This window comes from Corylus avellana, chromosome ca6 (genome assembly GCF_901000735.1).
Source record: "Corylus avellana chromosome ca6, CavTom2PMs-1.0".
Classification (NCBI taxonomy): domain Eukaryota; kingdom Viridiplantae; phylum Streptophyta; class Magnoliopsida; order Fagales; family Betulaceae; genus Corylus; species Corylus avellana.
The window spans coordinates 14,959,188-14,977,876 of NC_081546.1; the positions used below are offsets into that span (position 1 = coordinate 14,959,188).

The window sequence follows — 18,689 nt, forward strand, 5'->3', positions numbered from 1 at the left end:
AGCTTGGTTGGATGATTCAGTCGGGGGGTCCATAGGTCTACCCTCGGGAGAAGACAGAGCATGGGTCTCATTTCAAGTGGCCACTACTGGGGCTCCCGAGGCCGCGCGTCCAAATGAACTACGAGGAGAGGAGCAGCCCCCACTAAAGAAGAGACGGGCTCTGAAGTCTCATCCGAGCTGCGAGGAGGACCAAAGGTTATCGGGGCAGAATCAGATCGAATAGAAAACAACACGTCTAGAAGCTCCCTCGATTTGTCCACACATCCTTTCTTCGAAAGCAGCTTTAGAGGTGCTTTGCCCTTGTCAGCTCTTCTCTTGGGCACCGACGAGCTAGTCTCGACAACCGGAACCAACAAAACCAAACCCTGAACTTGGGGGCGTTAAGACTTAGGAGCCAAATCCGAATCTCTCGAAGCAGGAACCGCAGTGACAATCGGCTTGCTTGAGGAGGAGACATTCTTATGTGCTTAACTCTTTTTGCTTGGAGGCTGGAGCAAGCAACTTCGGAACCGCTTTGTTGCTAGATGGATTTGGTCTCTTAGGATTCCCTTGACAATCCCAAACAACCTTGTCATCTGGAATTTGGTACCCCAGACATTCACATAGAGCGGAATCAATAACAATGTTACCAAAAAGCATCCGGTCCACGTTTTCGGGAAGCTGAGAGTACTCCAGGATGTAATTAACTCGGCCTTGCAGCTCCGAGTTCAATATAGGGCATTCCTTCCCTGCCAAGAAAAAGAAAATAAGAACGTTTTAAGCATGCCAAAGAAAGAGATAGGAAAAACTGAGAGCACTTATAGCTCTCTTGGGGAGGTACCCCACTCTCGGAGAACGGAATGCTGCAAGGGCAGAACCTTGGACGTCGACGCCTCCCAAGCTCCAGAGAGGTAAAAGAACTACTCTGCCCAATGCTTATTGTTGGAGTATGTCCTCCCGAGCTAGATAAATTGGTTCTTCCCGCGAACCATGAAAATTACCGTCTTGGAAGTAAGATAGAAATGGGGTCCATATATGTTTAGAAATTTTGGGATCGACAGAGTCTTCCCCGAGAAGATGGAAGGCCACAACAGAAGCATAGCCAGAAAATAATGCCAACCGTTTGGCATCAATTGTAAAAAAAAAATTTTGAAGAAACGAAAAAAGTGCAATAGACTGCTGAATATCCGGGGCGCATAAATGTCAATCTCCATAAATGGTTAGGACGCCAAGAACAACAGCTAAGAGGAGCTGAGTAGAGTACGGCACTTGAACGGTCTATCCTTGAGAAAGGAACGCTATAAGAAGATCGAAAGTTTGAATTCTCTCCTCCCGAAGTCTCGGCAAAAGGAATTCGGGGGGTAACTATTACACATAAACCCATCACTTGAACCCATGGGTTAGAGGCCCAACGTCCCAAGAAAGCCCGATACCTCTGAATAGGCCCTATGAATGTGACCCAGCATAAAATAGCAGATGCGACGTCGTTTGTTACTCTCTCGGTTGACCAAAGACCAACTACTCTACCACAACGAATCTCCCACACTTAACATCTAGATGCATCTGTCACAGTCAAGGCACAACTTAGCTATATGAACAACTCACACATGGCAAGATCATCGGAACGATTATGACCTACCTTTAAAAGATTCTTGACAGTTACGCGCCATCCTCGGAATCCTATCAACATAGGTAATGGCCTCTTACCAATCATAATGATAGGAGACACGAATGTTAACTCTGTCGGCCGTTACGCCCAAATCCCGGATCCTCCGCCCGGTCATCATAGCCACATCCCCATGGTCAACTATAAAAGACCTCATTCCAGAGGTACACAGGGACAACTCTAAGCTCTATACCGAGTTTACACAAACACTGACTTGAGCATCGAAGGAAGAACTGCTAGCCACCCCCGACGTATCCTCTTAACGTGTGCTCTGATTTTTGTAGGTTTGACATGAAGCGCGAAGAAGAAAGGAGTGGCTTGGATTTCCAAATATTAAGTCCATCGTACCGGATATTGTAACAACAACCATATTAGTGATAGAGACTAAATTTGAAGAGTGAAAAAATAAATTGTATATTACATTTATATGTTTTAAATAATAATTATATTTTGTTAGGTATATTTTTTAATACTTGTAATCAATTTTTTTTTTTTTTTTTTAAAAAAAAAAAATCTTTAACCCCAGGACCAAAATCCTTGGCTCCGGCACCAAATAAAGTTATATGAAGTTATAGATATTTACGCAAATAGAGTTCCAATTTAAACGTAATTTCCTGGATTTGAAAAAAAAATAATAATAATAAAAAAACGTAATTTCCTGAAACTTATATTTGGAGGACTGGGGAGACAAACATAGACATAGTGATGCGTACGATAGAGGATTTTTGTTTTTGGGGCTTTTGTTTTTGTTTAGCACCTAAACCGCCTTCGCGTGGGAAAGCGAAGCCCAAGAATACGAATAACTAACGGAACTCGCTCGCCGACTCAGCATCGATGGCGACGGACTCATATGGCTCGTCTCCCCTCTCCCCAAACAAGCGTCGCAAAACCCTATCCGCGACCTCCAAATCCAAAATTAAAGACGACGCCAATCACAATCAGCAGGAATCGCAAGAGCAGCAACAATGGACGGCCAATTCCCCTTGCATGATCTGCTTATCCGACTGTGGGAAATCAGTCAGAGGAGAAATCGATTGCTGCGACCATTTCTTCTGCTTTATTTGCATAATGGAGTGGGCTAAGATCGAGTCCCGGTGCCCCGCGTGCAAGCGCAGGTTCATCACCATTCGTAGGCCGTTCAAGGACGGTGTCTTTGCCCCTGAACGCGTTGTCAGGGTCCCACTTCGCGACCAGGTGAGAGCGACTTCGGTACTGATTAATGTTTTTCTGACATGGGTTTTGAGTTTTGTGAACTGGGTTGTGTTTAATTTTGTGTCCTTTTGATTCTAATTTCTGTGGATTTGATCTTAATTTTGTGCTTGGCTTGATTTGTGAGATGTTACTAGAATGGAGTTTTATCCGGAACGATAATTATTATTAGAATGTATTAAAATATATAATATGGTAGGGTATTTTATTTCTATTAGAATATATGTTATGATAGAATAATTATCTTTTAGAGGAATTAATCACGTTTTAGAGGAATGATTATTATTGATGGTAATTAAATTATAGTACTTATTTTTATTTCCACTTCTACCAGTTGTAATTTTTTTATTTAAGTCCGATGAAATAATGAGAAAGGAAGTAGAAAATTATACCAAACCTTGTGTTTGAAAAGGTTTTAGGTTCTCTTTAACGAAATTTGGCGTTAGCTTCTTCCAACTTCCTTATCACACGTTCCATCATGTTTTCAAATGATCCATTTGATGCTCCCAACGATCCATTCTTTGGTCCGCCATCAAACAACTTAACTCTGATACCAATGTTACGTGAATGCTTTCACAAACATGCAACGGGATATATTGTTAGGTTTTGAGGGAACCTAAACCCTTTAGATTCGTTAAAGGGGACCTAAAACCTTTTCAAACACAAAATTTGGAATAATTTTCTGTTTCTTTTCTCATTATTTCATCAGACTTGAATAGAAAATATTACAACCGGTAGAGGTGGAAATAAAAATAAGTATGATAGTCAAATCATATTATCAAATTATATGATTTGATTATCATCAATTACAATCATTCCTCTAAAAGGCAATTATTCTATAAGATAAATATTCTATGATAACATATATTCTAACATAAATAAAATATCCTACCATATCATGTATTTTAATATATTCTAATATTAATAACTGTTCCACATAAAACTTCATTCTCGTAACATGAGATTTGATATGTTTTTGCTTTAATGATTTTAGCTTCTAAGGGCACCTTTTTATATTGTAGCTGCTTTTTTCTGCTCTTAATATTGGTTTTGTTGAGAATTTTGGCTTGTAAGATGTTGCGGAGTGATTCGGCACGAGAGGCTGAATTGAATGTGCTTAGCATATCTTTGGTGTGATACCTGCTTTTGAGTTTGTTGCAGAAATTGTGATTATCCTGGTTTGATGATTTACTTCTATGGAATTGCGTGTATTAAGCTTTTAAGATGGTAATATACTAATTATAACTTATCCAAAAAGTACATTTTAGGAAAAGAAAAAAGAAAGGAAAAAAGTAAAAGAGGATACTCTAACTGGTTATCATTGTAATTCATTCCCTTTTTTATTTGTTTTTTAAATTTGAGTTTTTGCCCTGCATTTTCTTTTTCTCATCCTAATACTTCTAGTGAACTTTATTACAATACTAGTTCATGAAAAGACCTCAAGGCATGTTTGTCGATCAAGAAGCAATTGAAGGGGGCCTGAAAAACCAACAGAGAATACTCTCTCTCTGAATGAGTAAAATGCAAGATAGGATGAAATTGATTTTATTCAATGCAATTTCAATAATACATGATCCTGTTACATACAAACACGGCTATAGCTGTACAAGGGATGATTACATAAATCTTGGGATTATATATTCATGGCACAATTGACAGGTATTGGAATGCCTTGTAGGTGTTTACACCTTTCCTTTGATATCTTGACATGAGCTGGAGCGTGAGGACAAAGGAGTAGAGGAGATATTTTCCATAAACGTCTGATTGCATTCCTTGGGTGGTTGGAGATAGGTTGTTGTGCAAAGGGAGCTGAAGTTGCTCCTTGGAGCTTCATTTCCTTTTGTAGCAGCATCAGATATTGCAAAAGCATCCAATGGAGAGGGGGTCAGGGACATATGTTTAATAGCCCCCCGCAAGCTGATGCAGGGAGAGCCACCCATCAGCTTGCCACGGGAAAAATTAAAGTGAGCAGAAGTCAGTCCTTCAGTCAAAATATCCTTAATCTAATCATGAGAACTAATGTACGTGAGATCAATATCCTTGTTATGAACCTTCTCACGTATAAAATGGAAATCCGCCTCAATGTGCTTGGGCCAGGCATGGAAAACCGGATTGGAGGCAAGAACAAGTTCTCCTACATTACTACACCTCATAATTGGTGAAGAGGAAAGGGGAATCTACATGTCATTGAACAACATGCGCAACCAATATAGTTCGGTGGTAGTGAGGGCCGTAGCCCGATATTTTGCCTCAGTGCTTGACCGAGCAACAACGAATTGTTTCTTAGCAATCCAGGAAATAAGACATGGCCCCAAGAAGATGCCATAATCAGTAGTAGACCGGCAATCATCATGATTACCCCCCCAATCAGAATCACAGAGGCTTGCAAATGCATCTTACCTTTTGTGTGCCACAAACCATGGCTTGTAGTGCCCTTTCAAATCTCTAAGAATCCTCTTGGTTGCCATCCAAAGGCCAGAAGTGGACTGGTGCATGTGCTGGCATAGTTGGTTCACTGCGAAGGAGATATCAGGCTCGGTAATCGTGCAATATTGCAAAGCTCCAATTGTTTTGCGGAAAACCGTGGTGTCATGGGGAGAAAGAGGATTGCCCAAGTGAGCTAAAATTTTAGACCCAGCCACACATGGTGAACTTAGCACCCAGCATCTTGGACCAATTGAGAAGATCAACAATAAATTTAGACTGCTGAAGATGAAGTCCAGAAGTGGTCCAAAATGCTTGAATACCAAGAAAATAATTCAAGTCACCAAGGTCTTTCATTTTGAATACATGTTGCAACCATTTAATCAATGAGAAAATAAGAGAACGATGTGTGCCAGTGACTAAAATGATGTCCACATAAATAAGAATGGAAATATGAATAGCATCCTTGTGAAACATGAGCAAAAAACTATCAATCAGTGATGAATAAAATCCAAGCTCATGAAGGGTAGTGGATAATCTTGTAAACTAAGCCTGAGGAGCCTGCTTGAGACCGTAAAGAGACTTTTGAAGGCGACAAACATGATCAGGAAACCGAGTGCCAATAAAACCACTAGGCTGCTCCAGGTAAACCTCCTCCAATAGCACTCCGTGAAGGACCACAGACATCAAGCTGTCTGATATACCAATTAAAATTGACAACCAATGCAAGAATAACCCGAATAGTAGAACGTTTAATAACTGGACTACATTTTTCCATGAAATCAATCCCATCCTCTTGATCAAATCCTTTGGCAACCAACCTAGCTTTATATTGATAAATAGAACCCATCTTGCTTATGTTAATGTTGTAGACCCACTTATTCCGAATAACATGCTGATGTAACGACCTTGGACAAATAGACCAAGTGCAATTAGCAAGAATGGCTTCAAATTCTTCACCCATAGTAGCTTGCCAATCCGGGAACAAGGAAGCCTGTGAGTAACAAGTGGGTTCAGCAGGAATTTGCATATTGGAAAAGGCACAAAAGGGGTGCTTGGTGCTGAAAAACAATTAGTAATCAAGAAAAAAGCAAGGCTTCAAATTTCCATTTGTGGGCAAGTAAGCATTTGACAAGAATGAGAGGTATTTGTCAACAAAGGATGTAAGGGGCGGGTTCGGTAGGCACAAGAAGAGAGGGGTTTGGAGGGTCAGCAATAGGAGCAGGGGCAGATTGGGTTGGTTCAATAAGAGAAATAGTTGGAGAAGTGAAATCAAGAGAATTTTTGGTAGCAGTAGATGAGGGAGTGGGGGCAAGAAGGAGAATCTGGGAGATGTGGATCAGGCTGAGTGTCAGTCTGGGGGGATGAAAAATCAGCATGGGCAAGTGGAGTAGAGGGGCGTGGAGTTGAGGTGGGAGAAAATATGTAGAGGAAGTGGTACAGGTATAGTAGCATGTTGTGATATTAAGGAAGCAACAGCAAACAGGGCACCCTTCTTCACAGGAACTGAGTTTTCATAAAAAACAACATGCCTTGATATATAGACCTTACGAAACAAAGGATCTAAACATCTATACCCCTTATGATGTGAACTATACCCAAGAAAAACACCATTTGCTACGAAATATAAGCTTATGACTAGTCTAAGGATGCAGAAGAGGGAAACATGTAGCACCCTAGACCTCCTAGGGTAAATTTTATAATGATTGCTTGTTGTTTTATATTTGTTTTATTGTTTGGTAGCTATTTCTTTAATTGTCCTCTAATTTTCATGAGTTTAATGAGGGGTATGTTAGAGGGATGAAAAAGACCTAAAAATGGCAAGAGAGTCAGTATAGTTGAAGTCTAGGCCCTAAGAAAATCTGGCTAGCTGTCTTTTTCCCAAACAGGAAAGTTTTCTTGCTTTTCCCAAATAGGGAGTATACAAGAGAGCGACTAATTAAGTAGGGGAGAAAGAAGAAGAGAACATAAAGAGAAAATCAGGAAAATTGATCACTAAAGGAGCAAGACAACCTGTAGTCCATGTGAATAAGGTGTACAAAAAGAAGTGAATAAGGTCCTCAAGGTTCCTCGACAAATCTTCGAAGCATCTCGCATTCCTTTCCTTCCAAAGACGCCATAGAAGACAAAGGGGAGCCATCTTCCATACCACGGCACTACTAGTTCTACCTCCCGCCCACCAACTAGCAAACATCTCCTTTACGCTTCTAGGCATAACCCAACTCATGTTAAAGCGAGAGAAGATAACATCCCACAACTTGCGCGCGACCCCACAATGAAGGAAGAGATGATCCACGGACTCCCCATCCGCCTCACACATACAACAATGATTAATCACAACAATACCTCTCTTCCGAACATTATCCAGCGTGAGAGATTTCCCAAGGGCAGCCGACCATGCGAAAAACGCCACTCTCAAAGGAGCCTTAGTACGCCAAATGCTTCTCCACGGGAAGTGGTTAGGCTCCTTAAAGGCAAGCCTCCTATAGAAGGAGTGAACCTCAAACTTCCCTTTACTTGAAGGGATCCACCACATCCGGTCCTCCCCTTCCCCCCAAATCGAAGACGAATACAAGAGCGAGAAAAAAGAGGCTAATGCCATCTCCTCCCAATCATGAATACTACGGGTAAAAGTAACATTCCAGTGAACCATCCCATTTACACACTCCCGGATATCCGCAATGGAAGCATCCTTGTTGCAGACAATATTAAAGAGACCCGGAAAAGCATCTTTGAGAAACGTCTCGCCACACCAACAATCCTCCCAAAACTTGACCTTCCCCCTGAAACCAGGAACTAATCTGAAGTGGCACCGAAACGACCTCCAAACCCCACAAATGTGTTTCCATAACCCCACCCCATTCGTTCCACGAGGAACATTTGAACGCCAACCACCCCAAACCACCCCATACTTAGCCACCAAGATACTTCTGCACCAAGCTACTTCCTCATTTGCAAATCTCCATAACCATTTCCCCAAGAGAGCTTGATTGAAAAAGATGCAAGCTCCGAATCCCTAAGCCTCCCTCAATCGGGGAACAAACCTCGTGCCAACTGACCAAATGGAACTTAGGCTCATCCTTGAAACCTCCCCATAAAAAATCCCGTTGAATCTTCTCAATGCGATTCGCCACGTAGGGATGGGGAAGAGAGACAAAAGATAGGTGGGGAGATTGGATAAAGTGCTCTTGATGAGGGTGAGCCTTGCCCCCTTGGACAAATATGAACGCTTCCAAGAGGCCAACCTTCTAGCAATTTTCTCCAACATGTCATCCCAAATAGCCAACTGCTTGAAGGAAGCCCCTAATGGAAGACCCAGATACTTCAAGGGTAAGGAGCTAGTACCACAACCCAAAACGCCAGCGAACTCCTCCGTCTCAACCGAATCTCTTACTGGGACCAAAACAAACTTGACCCGATTAACTTTTAGCCCTAAAACCGCCTCGAAGCCAATAATGAGAGCTTTAATAAATCTAACATGTTCAGAAGCTGCCTCACAAAACACCAGCGTATCATCAGCAAAAAGAAGATGGGAAACCGAAACCCGCTCATGCTCCCTGGCACCCACATAGAACCCATTGATGAAACCCCTACTAATAGAGGCATTAATCATCCTGCTAAAGGCTTCCATGACCATAATGAAGGTCACCTTGCCTAACCCCACGCGAGCTCACAAAAAAGCCGGAAGGCGAACCATTGATCAACATCGAGAACCGCACCGACGAGATACAATGTTCAATCCAAGAGCACCATTTCTCACCGAAGCCGCATCTTTTTAATAAATAGAGCAAAAACTTCTAGTTCATGTAGTCATAAGCCTTCTCCATATCCAACTTACACAAGAGACCGGGATCCCTAGATCTGAGACGGCTATCCAGGCATTCATTGGCAATGAGCACCGAATCCAAAATATGTCTACCTTTGACAAAGGCGTTTTACGGGTTGGAAATGACCCGGTTCATGACTCCCCTCATTCTGTTGGCTAAAACCTTCGCAATGATCTTATAAATCCCCCCCACAAGGCTAATTGGACGGAAGTCCTTCAGATCGGATGCCCTATGCGACTTCGGAATAAGAGCAATGAACGTAGCATTGAGACTTTTTTCGAATTTACCTCGATCATAGAGCTCCACAAAAACAGCCATGACATCCTTTTTGATCACCTCCCAACAATCCTGAAAGAAAGCCATAGAAAAACCATCCGAGCCTGGAGCCTTATCCCTATCCATTTTTTTGACCACCTCCCACACCTTCCTTTCCTCAAAAGGAACTTCTAGACTAGAAGACTCTTCCTCCTCCAACATATCGAAATGAAGATTATCCAACCTCAGTCTCCAACTGAGAGTCTCTGTGAAGAGTGTCTCATAAAAGCGAGTAATGTGATTACTAATAGCCTCTTGATCAGAGGTAGTAGTGCCATGAATGTTCAGAGACTCAATATAATTCTGTCTGCAGTTGGCATTAGCAATCCGATGGAAGAATTTAGTACACTTGTCGCCCTCTTTCAACCAACGGATTCTAGATTTTTGCCTCCAACTGATTTCTTCTTGAAGGAGGGAAATTTCTAACTCTCTAGCGAGCACCCTTTTCTTCTCAATCTCTTTCGAGGATAAACCTCTCTCTTCCTCCAACCTGTCCAGAGCTTTAAGATCTTCCATGCGACCCTTAATACAAACCCCCACATTGCCAAAATCTTGAGCATTCCATCTCCTAATATCCCACTTTAGAGCTTGCATCTTTTTGGAAAGAATGAAACTCGGAGTGCCCTAAAAATGATACGAGTCCCACCAGCTGTGCACTTTATCCACAAAACCCTCCACTTTGAGCTACATATTCTCAAATTTGAAAGGTCTTTTACCTCCCCCAGGAGAGATACAAACCAAAATAATAGGAGCATGGTTGGAACAAACCCGAAGCATCCTCTTCTAACACAAGTCCGGATGGCGGGCTTCCCACTCCGGGGAGACAAGAAACCGGTCAAGCCTAGACCAAGAGTTATTGTTTGACCAAGTAGAAATCCCCCCCACTTAGGGAAGGTCCATGAGACCCTGTTTCGATATGAACTCACCAAAATCCCTCATTGCCGACCATGAATGAGCTCCCCTTGACCTTTCACTAGAGTAAAGGGTGACATTGAAATCCCCACCGATACACCACGGCATGTCCCAGCAGCTCATGACCCCTGCCAGCTCCTCCCAAAGGAAACGCCTAGCATTTACTCTGTTAGGACCATACACCCCCGCAAATGCCCACTCAAAACCATCCTCAACATTCTTGAAAAAGCAAGCTGCCACATAACTTCCCAACACTACATCCACCTTCTCAACAGCCCTCTTGTCCCACATGAGCAAAATATCCCCCGAAGCCCCAATGGAAGGAACAAAGCACCACTCCACATACGGACATCCCCATAAGCTCCTCACTAAGTTATACGAAATAAAGTCCATCTTTGTCTCTTGGAAACAAACCACATCTGCCTTCCAACTTCTAAGCAAATTCCTAACCCTCAACCTTTTATCCCTCTCATTCAAACCTCTCACATTCCATGACAGAATTTTAAGCTTCATGATTTAACTCGACTGACCCTCCCCTTATTTCTGTCCCTTGACGAAAGCCCCAAAAAATTAACAGAGGACTGCAAGTTTATTAGCTCCCTCTTACCTTTTATGACTGCAGGAGAGCACACTTCCCTCTCCACTTCTTTGCCTTTGTTGTCAGCCATAAGCACCCCAATGGTCTCTGCAAGCTTTCCTTCCTCTCCATCACAAGATAGGCCAAGTTCCTTACATGCCTTAATGATAAAATTCCTCTCCTGCACCTCTAACTGCACCTCCTGTACAGAATTTGGGACAAAAGATTCCTGGGAACTAGAACCCTCCACTGGTGTAGAAACTCCACCCAAGTTATCCGTCTGTGATATACAAGGCCCCAGCTCCTTACCCAAAATACCCAACACAGAAATACCCAGAGAACCTCCCCTCCTGGCCTCCTCACCGTCATTGGCAGTAGACCCAGAGGATTCCGAGGACACCCCCTTACCAGGCTGCTTACCCAGGATCCTTGGACCAGAGTCGCACAAGACCCCCATCAGAGAACTTTGGTCAGCAAGCCTGGAAGGAAGCCCCTGCATCTTAATCGGAGAGCCCAACACTTGAGCTCTAAACTCCATCATCGCCGTATCCTAGAAACTGGATCCCACTGTCGACTTATCTCCCGAAGCACCATCCCTTGCCGGAATCTTCCTCGCCGCCCCCTTACTAGGCAAATTTTCCTTTGTCGGCACCTCTGCCGGAGGTGTGGAGGCTATCTCCAGGGCCGAAATGACATGGGCCTCCCTGTCGCCGAAACATAACCTACCATCGGGACTAGTAGCGTTACCGGCAACTCCCACCGGAGTCTTTTGATCTTCCGTCGAGCAGACCAGCTCACCAACCGGAGAACCCAACATCGGAGCATCTCCCAGACCACCATCCCTTGCCGGATTCTTCCTTGTCGCCCCCTCACTGGACCTAACTACCTCTGTCGGCACCTCTGCCAGAGACGTAGAGTCAACCTGCAGAACAGAACCGGCATGGGTCTCCCTGTCACAGGCCAGCGACTTATCCTCGGGACTTACAGCGGTACCGGCGAAGCCCACCGGAGCGTTAGGACCTCCCAGCGAACTGTCCGGCACCTCTGCAAGCTTCGGACCTCTAACCGATGCCTCCCCTTTCTCCACAGGCCGAGCAGCTTTCCCTCCTAAAATACGTTTTGACCGGCTGAAGACTCTTTCCATGCTTGGGCCTTCCCCTAGTAACCTTCTTGGGCTGGGCTACTCCTTTCTTATAATTTCCCCCTCCAGCCAGCCCATAATCGTACGATCCACCAGGCCTAGAGAGAACACTCAGGCCCTCCAAACTGATAGCCCTTTCAATTCTGTCAAGCCCCACGTCCACCTCGCCTCTCAGTCTTCTCAACGACTCCTTTGCATTAATTAGATCATCTTTTACACGAAACCAGGCCTACACGTTGTGGCTACCTACCCCCTCCCATCCCTTCACGTGATCAGCGCCACATTCCGAAGCTGTCAGCCTCATCGTGGTGATCAACCTGCTCGCCGGAGACGGGAACCTGCTCGCCGGAGCTCCGCCGTGGACACCCAGTGGCTTCCCTGCCTTTGGGTTGCTCGTTCCCTCCTTCACCGGGATTAAGGACTCGTGCAAACCCTCCTCCTGTATAGTAGAAAGCTGAACTTGCTTCTCCTTCTCTGCAAAAACCTCCTTCAACCACCTTGGCACCCTGGCTATTGGCTCAGCGAAATCATTGAAACAGTCCTCTGTCAACTTCAGCGATGACCCCAAAACTTCCACATATATCCTCCTTCTCCCCCCTACATCATAATTTTTATAAAACTTCCCTGACCTCCCTAGACTCACACAGGGAAGACTTCGCCAGACGTACCTCCGAAATGAGACGTGTCCATCCTTGACCATAACGTCCTTCTGGTATAATGATCGAGCCACTCCTATGCCTGCCATCATACTCTTCTACTGTCAGGAACCGTCCATGTCTGTTAGCACATTTTTGTGCAATTATCTATGGGTACCTTGCTCTGGATTGGTCCCAAAAAACCTTAGAAGAATCCACTGTCACCAAGTCCTCTATAATGCGTGCCAACCACACCAGCTCATCCTTCTGCAGAAAGATGGTTTTTTGTTTCCTATTGCCTCTTTCAAAAAATCTCACCCCTGAAGCCCCACTCTTAATCAGTAACTCAAAAGTTTTAGACTCCACTATCCACTTTCTCGAAACAGGCATAACGCTACCCAGACCAACAAGCTAGACACCCAAACAGTAATCACACGCCACCCACGCGCCTGTTCTCAGGCGGAGATGGAAGAGAGAGAAGAGAGCGTGTCCAACAAATCCTAATTTTAAGTTAACAAATCCCTATTTTGTAGGAGTTCTTTTCCCAAGTTATTTCAAAAAGAAAAAGAAGTTTGGTTTGGAAAGGAAACCTAATTTTACTACTAGTTTTATTTTATTTTTGATAAATAATGTAGTATATATCAAAAAAGAGCGCAAAGCGCCTCCACAATAAAGTATACAAAGGAACCCAACCAAACACCCTAACAAACCAAAAACCCAGAAAAACCTCTAAGTACGCAAGAAAGTATACAAGGAACCCAACCAAACACCCAAGAAAAACCCTAGTGCACCTCAGGGGGAAAGGAAAATGCATTTTTTGACCCCAAAAATCCCCGCCGATGCTGGCCCTTCACCGGAGAGATGGAGCAATCCAGATTTTTGAGCTCCCTCATCCCTTAACCTTAGGAGCAGAAGCTTCAACCACGGGCTCCCTCTTTTCAATGTCGGAAAAAAGGTCCCGAAGCTTTTTGTCTTCACCACCCCAAGACAACCCCACAACGGGAGCGAGGCTCATCGCATCAAGCACCCTATCAGAATAGCCCTCCTTCCCTTCCACCGAAGTATCAACCACAACCTCGGCAAGCAGGTCTTTGTTCTTATGCAGCTGCTTTGCGACTTTTTCCTTCACCCTCCGGTGATACCACAGTTGGGACATGGAAACAGAGGAATAAATGGGAGTACCACTCTCTATCATGCGAGGAAAGGACAGCTAAGACTCCTACCCATCTCAGCCGCCCCATCAGAAAGGGAAGTAGTCGAGAGAGAAGTGCAGACCTGAGACGAGAGCAAGGAGGCAGCAGTAGGGGAATGAAGACCCATCTCAGCCACCCCAAAGGTAGGCGAGACAGTAGAGCCTACATGATCCTTCACCGGCAAAGTGGGAGAGACTTCCGGAATAGGGTCCTTTCCCTTAGAAGACAAGGAAGGATCCTTCAACACCACCGGAGAGGGAGAGATAGCTCTCAGACCAAAGAACCCACGACGAATCAAACCTTTCACCGGAGAAGAAGGACGAACAACCTGAGTTTCCTCCCCCCTAGAAAAAGGAACCTCCCTATCCCTGCAAAGAGGGCTCGCCGGAAAGTCCACCTCCCGAGGAATAGAGAAGGCCTCTTTGAGAACAGAAAGACGCACCGAATCAAAAAGCTTTGAAGACACAAGCGCACCTAGGCGGGGCTTCAGGCACCGAAGAAAAAGAATCCTCCCAGTCCCTGTGCAAAGGGCTCGCCGGTAAATCCTCCGCAGAAGGGACAGAAAAACTAGGATCTGACAACAGAGCAGCCCCTTGAGATGACCCATCACCGGTAGACCCAACATTCACGCCCAGAACTCGCACTAGAGAGAGAGAGAACTCCGCCGGGGAAGATCCATCTCCGGAATCCAAACCCGTAACCTGCAAACTCAAAGAAGACCTAGCCAACGGCTCCAAAACATCTTCAGAGACCAAAGGAAGCCACGGAGAAAGCACCAAAAGCGACGCAACAGCAGAAACAGGCTCCAAAGGCAAAGAATTCGAGACAAATTCTAGATTCAAACCTAGCTCCGAACCCGGATCCTAGTTTAGAACTAGATCCGAGTTTTGATCCGGATCCGAGTATTGACCAGGATCCGAGTTTTGACCCAACCCTGTTTCAACGACCAACCCGGAAACGCAACCCAAAACAAAATTGGTTAGGCCCAAAATACGAACCCTTTTCCTCCTGCGATTGGGCTTCAGGGCAACCCCAGCACGGACCCGGTCCAACTTACGTTGGATTTGCCCTAGAAGCCTCAACAACCCATTAATACCGATCTTACCCTTCTTCTTCTTCCTTGAACTCACAGTCCCAGTTGCCACCGCCAGCGGAGTAGGCAAGCACTCCAACATAGAGCAATCCACGGTAGAACGCAACCCAAGACCGTCAGACTCCGATTCAAAGCAAGACGACCTCGGAAACAAATCGAGAGACCTCGGGTAACACACCTTGTAATCTACTGCTCTCGCCTCGACGCCCGGAGTAGATCAAAGGACATCCACGAAAGACCTCCCGAAATCGACCCCCAGAGAAGGAGCATCCATGAGAAGCCCCGCCGAAGATGGAACCCCAACCTCCGCCGTACCGGACAACTTGAACTGGGCCGCCAACAGTTGCCGAAGCTCTCCCGCAAAACGCCGCCAGCCCCTCCCAAAGCGTCCCTCCGAAAGCCGAATGACTCCCTTACGACCACCCTCAGCCAACACCGATACCTCCAAGAACCTTCCGGCCTTATTACCTCCCTCGTGGACCATCGTGGCCTTATCACCCTCACGGTAAGATTTGGCGATTTCTTCCTTCACCTGAGCCTGAATTGCTGCTTCCACCGTATCCACCAACCATGACGAACACTGAATGCTCACGAAAATATACCCCACGAATCCTTTTCTCCTTTCCTCCAGACGAAGGTTAGAACACCCAACCTTTGCCGAAAAGCAGAAGTTTTAGCTTCAAAAGAGAAGCTGCATTCCATAATAAGCACGCCGAACCCTAGCGCGCAGCACCAGCCGCACCACCGCTAGCAAATCCAAAATCTTACTTCTCTTACTGAATTCAGGAAAAAGACGAGAGGGAAAATCTTACACTCTCAAAGATTTTTTACTACTAGTTTTATTGTCCCAAAAGATCAAGGAAAGGAAAGTTTTTTAAAACACACGTGAGTTTTTATTGCTGCCCTAAAGCACTAGTTGCACTAAAACCCTCCTGCAGCCATCAGTTTACCTTGTTTCTGCCAGTCAATCAAAATCCCTAAAACAACCACAAAACAGCCGCTTGTTTACTCCCAATAGCCTCACGTCAGTTTTTGAAAAAGAAAAGAAAAAGAAAGAGATTTCAACGCAGCTTTCTCTCTCTCTTCCTCTATTCATTCCTCCAAGCGAAAACCTAAATTTCTACAAACAAAATCTTGACGTCACTGCTGTCCTAGAAGTTGCCATTGCTGCCCAATTTCCTTATGTAAGTATCTTCAACGATTTTTCAAGTCTTTTGAGTTCCGTTCAATTAATTTGAAAAAAAAAAAAAAAAAAAAAAGGTGTCTCCTTTGTGTTTTCCTTAATCCCAACATCTGAAATATTTCAAAGTCAATGCAAGAAACTGATTTTTGCACCATCAGTTTTGCTGCTCAGATTTCCATCTCTTTGTGTTCTCCTACGTCATGGCTGGATTTTGCTAGGTACGAGTCCTAATAAGCCTTATAAGTGATGTATGGTTTTGTTATCAAAAGAGTCATAACAAAGACCTAGTAATACATTAATAACTGAATTAAAGTTGACGTTTAATCTTCCTATACATGCTGGGGGTGGGTTGAATCTGATTTCTCTCTTAACCAACATGAACATAGCTTTTACAACACGATTGCATGATTTTCATGAGTGTATTATTAGCATAACATGTGTATGGGTCATGGAGTGTGTTACATTGCATTGTAGGGACCAAACATTAAGATTAGGGTACTGCAGAATTTGCAGTCACCAAGAAACGTGACTGTTGGGCCTTTTTGTAAAGATATTTTGCTATAATTGGACCCTAGAATAAAACCCTCTTTGAGTTGCCTTCCTAATGGTCCAAACCATGTGATCATTGGACAATTATAGGGTTTACAGTGAAGTAATCTTCGCTAACATGCTACTGGAATTACATTACACACACAAACACATTAGTTAAACCTTGAGGCCTTAAAAACCTCTATTTTTGCTCAAGACCAGACCTGTCTAGGGAACCTTATGGTGACCTAAGGACCCTATCAAGACTAGTATATGCGGTGTTAAGAGCTACACTCTAGAGAGCATGAGAATAAACTCACTTTGCATGATTAATGTGTAGTAATTGAACACACATGCATAGTATGATCATTCCATGAAGATAATTGAACTTGAGATATGAAATAAGTGTCTTAAGAAGAAAAATCAGATCTGCCCCTTAGTGTGGAAAGCGATGTTTAGGAAGATAAAACAATGAAAAATAATAAATAGTTTGAGTGTTAACAAGAATAATTATTGTGAATGTTTGCTTAGGTTGCTAAGTGAAGAGTATTGAAGCGTTGAAGCTAAGGAGTGAGGTAAGTAGATATGATAATACCTTTGTTTTCTTCCAAATGTCAATGTTATGTTTTTCAGAAAGTTGTTTTCAAAGTTTATAAATGCAATGTTGGCCTTTATTTGATAGCCCATTTTATGTATCCTAAACTATATGTTGGAAAGAGTTTAAATGCAAATGACTTTATGTGAATGCTTCCACTACGTTATGAATATGTTATAAATGTGTTATGATACTTAATGAAAGTGAATGAAAAGAAAGAAAGGAAAGGAAAGAAATGATTGTATGAATGCATAAGATGTTTTCAAATGTTTTCTTGGGCATATGACTGATGTGCAATGGTACCGGAGCTAGAGGGGCGGGGGCAGCCATCTTGCATAGTCCTCCGGGAATGGCTCACATGAGTGCACCATAGTATATCGAGTGATGTCCACATCCTTGACACGATTCCACCTGTGGTCATGGGAATGGAACCGGGATCCTTGTGATCGCCAACTCTTACATAGAGTGAAATTGTGTGTCGGTCACCCAAGAATTTAAAGGAAAGAAAAGTTTTATGATGATGAATGTTTTGAAACTCAAACTTGTTTCCAACATTATTTACTGTATGTTGTATCTACTTAATGAGTATTTGACTCACCTTTTGTGTTTATGTTTTAAACCAAACCAGATGGTGTCATGGATGGTTCTACAGGCTAGGGGAACTAGAGACAGAAGCCCACACATAGGAGAGGAATGGAATAAGTGCACCTACGATGTAGGACAAGTCAACAGACTGAACGGTTTGTCGGGTCCGTCGGACAATAATTAATAAATTACTCATCGAGAGTGAAGTCCAATAAAGAAAGAGGAGATTAATTGACAAAATGTGTTTTAGAAGATATTCTGCATATAATTCTCCTGATTTTCCATCTAGAAGATTCTCATTATTAGTCTTTCTTTGGCACCAAGTATTTCCATATATTTGGAAATCCTTTGTGCCCAAGTAATCCCATAATTATTCAATTCTGCTTTTTTAATTTATTTCTTTTATTGGGAGATTTTATCCTTTAGTAGCTTGAGGGTTTCATTATAAATTAGTATTAGTTGTAATAGAATAAACAACTTTTGATCAATAATATTATCGGTTTCTATTATCTTTCAACGTGTGTTGATTGTATGTGCATTGAGGACGTAGCTTCTCTTTCACATTGAGGATGCATTGATCAATAATTGTGAAAGAGAATAGAAAGAGAAGCTACATCCTCAATGCACATACAATCAACACATGTTGAAAGAGAATAGAAACCGATAATATTATTGATCAAAAGTTGTTTATTCTATCACAACTGATACTAATTTATAATGAAACCCTAAAGCCTAAAGGATAAAATCTCCCAACAAATGAAATAAAATAAAGAAGCATAATATAATAATTATGGGATTACTTGGGCACAAAGGATTTTCAAATATAT

At 43.4% G+C, this 18,689-nt stretch overlaps 1 protein-coding gene across 1 annotated transcript in view; it reads left to right on the forward strand.

Annotated features, from left to right (window-relative positions):
* The first annotated feature begins 2,339 nt into the window (after positions 1-2,339).
* The window catches only part of LOC132185723 (uncharacterized), a 38,453-nt gene continuing 22,103 nt past the window's right edge, over positions 2,340-18,689 (forward strand). The window contains exon 1 of the mRNA XM_059599492.1: positions 2,340-2,839. Within this exon, the coding sequence (XP_059455475.1) occupies positions 2,480-2,839 (360 nt within the window). The 5' untranslated portion in view covers positions 2,340-2,479. The remainder of the gene's footprint in view (positions 2,840-18,689) is intronic.